The sequence below is a fragment of the Eubalaena glacialis genome, chromosome 17 (genome assembly GCF_028564815.1).
Source record: "Eubalaena glacialis isolate mEubGla1 chromosome 17, mEubGla1.1.hap2.+ XY, whole genome shotgun sequence".
Lineage (NCBI taxonomy): Eukaryota > Metazoa > Chordata > Mammalia > Artiodactyla > Balaenidae > Eubalaena > Eubalaena glacialis.
Genome location: NC_083732.1, coordinates 48473646 through 48478647, shown reverse-complemented (window position 1 = coordinate 48478647; position 5002 = coordinate 48473646). Strand labels below are relative to the sequence as shown.

The 5002-nt window shown below is 43.9% G+C and overlaps 1 protein-coding gene across 1 annotated transcript; it reads right to left on the bottom strand.

Annotated features, from left to right (window-relative positions):
• Nucleotides 1-2219: 2219 nt before the first annotated feature.
• On the bottom strand, nucleotides 2220-4403 carry LOC133076772 (heat shock cognate 71 kDa protein-like). Its single transcript, XM_061171329.1, has one exon. The coding sequence runs from the start codon at nucleotides 4385-4387 to the stop codon at nucleotides 2438-2440; it is 1950 nt and encodes a 649-aa protein (XP_061027312.1). The 5' UTR covers nucleotides 4388-4403; the 3' UTR covers nucleotides 2220-2437.
• Nucleotides 4404-5002: the final 599 nt, after the last annotated feature.

Sequence of the window (5002 nt, the reverse complement as noted above, 5' to 3'; positions counted from 1 at the left end):
GGCTGCGCTCTCCTCCATGGCTCCGAAGCTTCCCCCCCTCTGCCACCCGCAGTCTCTGACCGTGAAGGGGCTTCCTAGTGTGTGGAAACCTTTCCTCCTTCACAGCTCCCTCCCACTGGTGCAGGTCCCGTCCTTATTCTTTTGTCTCTGTTTTCTCTTTTTTCTTTTCCCTACCCAGGTATGTGGGGAATTTCTTGCCTTTTGGGAAGTCTGAGGTCTTCTGCCAGCGTTCAGTAGGTGTTCTGTAGGAGTTGTTCCACATGTAGATGTATTTCTGATATATCTGTGGGGAGGAAGGTGATCTCCACGTTTTACTCTTCCACCATCTTGAAGGTCTCCAACCGATACTGTTGATTTTGTTTTAATAAAACTATTTCTACCGAGTCTGTTTCCCATTTTTAATTTTTGAGTTTTTCATGTGTAACAAATTTTACCACATACAGTTAGTTTTATTTTTTGTTGATTATATTTTCCAATAACATTTGATAAGAATTAGATAAAGGATTGCTAGTTGTTAAGTTTTTATTGGCACAACGGCCAAAATCAAAATCTTAGGAACTGGATGCCAGGAAAAGTCTAAAGTGGGGTCGATGTCTTGCCCTTGGCTCACCCTGCCTCTTACCAGCATGCCATGCTGTCCAAGCCCATTAAGCCTTTGCTTGCAATGAGGCCTGTAAGGAAGACCCCTTATTAGCTCTCTGACACAGTTGCCTATTTCACCTATAGGGTGGGGTGGTGGGGAGCTGAGAAGGAAAGGTCTAAGGGACAAATGACTACTTCATTATGACAAAATTCCAGAACAAAGCAAAAAATTGCATACTCCTTCGACAATAAATTTTGGTGCAAAATTATTGTTCCCACATTCCAAAGTTGCTAATCTGCATCTCTTTAATTAATCCAAAACTTTATGAGAACTTAACAGGCTAAGAAAGACTGTTCTAAGCACTTTAAGGAAAAGTCTAAAGTTTGCAGAATTGGAGTAAAGTGAAGGGCTGGACCTAGAGATTATCATATTAAGTGAAGTAAGTCAGACAGAGAAAGACAAATATCATATGATATCACATATATGGTATATAAAAAAATGATACAGATGAACTTATTTACAAAACAGAAATAGACTCACCAACAGAGAAAACAAACTTATGGTTACCAAAGGGGATAGTGGGGTGGGGTGGTGGGGAGATAAACTAGGAGTTTGGGATTAACATATACACACTACTATATATAAAATAGGTAAACAACAAGAACCTGCTGTATAGCACAGGGAACTATATTCAACATCTTGTAATAACCTGTAATGGAAAGAATCTGAAAAAGAATATATATGTATATATGTATGTATACACATGCATAACTGAACAGTCTTTGCTGTATACCTGAAACTAATGCAGCATTATAAATTAACTATACTTCGATTTTAAAAAAAAGGTTAAAAAAAAAAAAAAAAAAGACTGACATAAGTGCAGAACACAGAGACTGTGAATTGTATGGAAAGAACAGGAACATATGGCCAGAAGACCTGGTTTCCAGTCCCAGTGTGTCTTCTTTCTGTCTTGGGGGATCTAGGGCCATTTACTTGGCCTCCTGGAGTCTCAGTTTCCTCATCTACAAAATCTTGAACATCTCATGGGGTGGTTGTGAAGCATACAAAAGCTTACTGAGTGGTGGTCATGAGCTTGGGGAATGAATCCCTTTTCTTTTCACAAGAAAGCTTCCTGTCCTGTCCTGTCCTCTTTTCTCCCCTTCCATCCCATCCCTCTTCCTCCTCCTCCTACTTTTCCTCCTCTTTCACCTGGCCATACTTAATAGTCTTGGAGAAGGGGCTGACCACAACAGAAAGATCAACTCATGTTTTAGGGTGGGGACTTTGGCTGATATGGTATCAGTGGACCTAGAGATTGACTTTATCCATGTGGGCAATCAAACAATCAATCAATCAGTCAACTATGCTTATGTAATGAAGCCTCAGTACAGTTCTGGACACAGAGGCTCAGCTGAGCTTCCAGGGGTGACAACACTCAGTGAGTATTGTCACACAGCAATACTGGGACCTCCTGAGGACAATGGAAATGTCACATTTGGGACTCTCCTAGACTCTGCCTTATGCAGCTCTTCTTTTGGCTGATTTTAATGTATTCTTTCCCTGTAGTAAATGCAGCTGTGGATATAATAGCTTTCATTGAGTTTGTGAGTCTTTTTTTTTTTAATGGTGCCCATTTTAAATACAGTTTTATTTAAGACATTGCATTTTCCACTTACAATACAGTGCTTGTAAAGTGCAATGTTATTTCCTTTCCCTGTGCACACATTCCATGTTCAAGTATCAAGAATGTCCAGTTTACTACAGCAGCTCAACTTTAAAACTGCCATGGAATTTGCTACAAATTTGGGTCCTTCAATGTTGTGTGGAACAATGCTAAACCTATGCTAGGCTGGCTTAATCAACCTCTTCAATAGTGGGCCCAGAGGAGGCACCACCAGACGGTGGAGCTCCACCACCAGGGAAGCCCCCGGGCATTCCTCCTGGCATTCCTCCTGGCATGCCTCCTGCGCTCTGGTACAGCTTGGTAATGATGGGGTTGCAGACTTTTTCCAGCTCCTTCTGCTGATGTTCAAATTCTTCCTTCTCTTCAGTCTGGTTCTTATCAAACCAGTTGATTATTTCATTACACTTATCAAGAATCTTCTGTTTGTCTTCATCATTAATCTTGCCTTGAAGTTTCTCATCCTCAACAGTAGCTTTCCTGTTGAAAGCATAGGATTCAAGAGAATTCTTCGAAGACACCTTATCCCGCTGCTTCTCATCTTCAGCTTTATACTTCTCTGCTTCCTGAACCATGCGTTCAATGTCTTCCTTGCTCAAACGGCCCTTGTCATTAGTGATGGTAATCCTCTTCTCTTTTCCTGTGCTCTTATCCACAGCAGAGACATTGAGGATGACATTGGCATCAATATCAAAAGTGACTTCAATCTGAGGAACACCACGGGGGGCAGGAGGTATGCCTGTGAGTTCAAACTCGCCAAGCAGGTAGTTATCTTTGGTCATGGCATGCTCACCTTCATAAACCTGAATGAGTACACCGGGCTGGTTGTCCGAGTAGGTTGTGAAGGTCTGCGTCTGCTTGGTGGGAATGGTGGTGTTGCGCTTGATGAGGACAGTCATGACTCCACCAGCAGTTTCAATTCCAAGGGAAAGAGGAGTGACATCCAACAGCAGCAAGTCTTGAACATTTTCAGATTTGTCTCCAGATAAAATGGCTGCCTGGACAGCTGCACGATAAGCAACAGCTTCGTCAGGGTTGATGCTCTTATTCAGTTCTTTCCTGTTGAAGGAGTCCTGTAGAAGTTTCTGAATCTTGGGGATGCGGGTTGAACCACCCACCAGGACAATATCATGGATCTGAGACTTGTCTAGCTTGGCATCCCGAAGGACTTTCTCCACAGGGTCCAGTGTGCCACGGAACAGGTCAGCATTCAGTTCTTCAAATCGGGCACGGGTAATTGAGGTATAGAAGTCGATTCCTTCATAGAGGGAATCAATCTCAATACTGGCCTGGGTGCTGGAAGAGAGAGTGTGCTTAGCATGCTCACAAGCAGTACGAAGGTGAAGGACAGCCCTCTTGTTCTCACTGATGTCCTTCTCGTGCTTGCGCTTGAATTCTGCAATAAAATGGTTGATCATCCGGTTGTCAAAGTCTTCTCCACCTAAGTGGGCATCTCCAGCTGTAGATTTGACCTCAAAGATTCCATCCTCAATAGTGAGGATTGACACATCAAAAGTGCCACCACCTAAATCAAAGATCAGCACATTTCTTTCTGCTTCAACCTTTTTGTCTAAGCCATAGGCAAGGGCAGCAGCAGTTGGCTCGTTGATTCTAAGTACATTGAGCCCAGCAATAGTTCCAGCATCTTTGGTAGCCTGACGCTGAGAATCATTAAAGTAAGCGGGTACTGTGACAGCAGCATTGGTAACAGTCTTTCCAAGGTGGGCTTCTGCTATTTCCTTCATCTTTGTCAAAACCATGGATGACACCTCCTCTGGATAAAAACTTTTTGTCTCTCCCTTGTATTCTACTTGAACCTTAGGCCTGTCGGCGTCATTCACCACCATGAAGGGCCAATGCTTCATATCAGACTGGACAACAGCATCATCAAATCTTCGTCCAATGAGGTGTTTGGCATCAAAAACCGTGTTGGTGGGATTCACTGCAACTTGGTTCTTTGCAGCATCACCGATCAATCGTTCGGTATCAGTAAAGGCGACATAGCTAGGTGTAGTTCGGTTCCCCTGATCATTGGCAATTATTTCCACCTTTCCGTGCTGGAAGACACCCACACAAGAATAGGTGGTGCCAAGATCAATGCCAACTACAGGTCCCTTAGACATGGTTGCTGGAGCGCAGGCCCGGGTCCACTGGAGGAGAAAACAGCAACCTATAGAGCTGTCGCCGCGTTCAACAAGCTGTGAGTCTTTCTAGTGAATTATGGAATCTGAGGATGGTTTTGGGAAACCCTCAAACTTAGTTGTTTTCAGAAGTGAGGATGACCTTCTCTCTAACTTTGTAGTTGGACCTTAACTCCTTGCCTTTGGAGTCAAAAGCCTTATTTAGCATTGGCAGTTGGGAGGAATGTGCCCTTACCTTACAGTTTAGCTAACTCCAGGTACCATCCCCACTCTTTATTACTTCTTCCTTAAAATTCTGGAAAAACCTTGTATCATCTTTGTCATCTTTGGTGATTTTTGGAATGGAAGAAAGAAAAGAAATATTTGGGATTTCCTGGTGGCGCAGTGGTTGAGAATCTGCCTGCCAATGCAGGGGACACGGGTTCGAGCCCTGGTCTGGGGAGATCCCACATGCTGCGGAGCAACTAGGCCCGTGAGCCACAACTACTGAGCCTGCGCGTCTGGAGCCTGTGCTCCACAATAAGAGAGGCCGCGACAGTGAGAGGCCCACGCATCGCGATGAAGGGTGGCCCCCACTCGCTGCAACTAGAGAAAGCC

Excerpts from the sequence above, each read along its gene's own strand:
- LOC133076772 (XM_061171329.1), bottom strand. The coding sequence starts at position 4,387 with ATGTCTAAGGGACCTGTAGTTGGCATTGATCTTGGCACCACCTATTCT.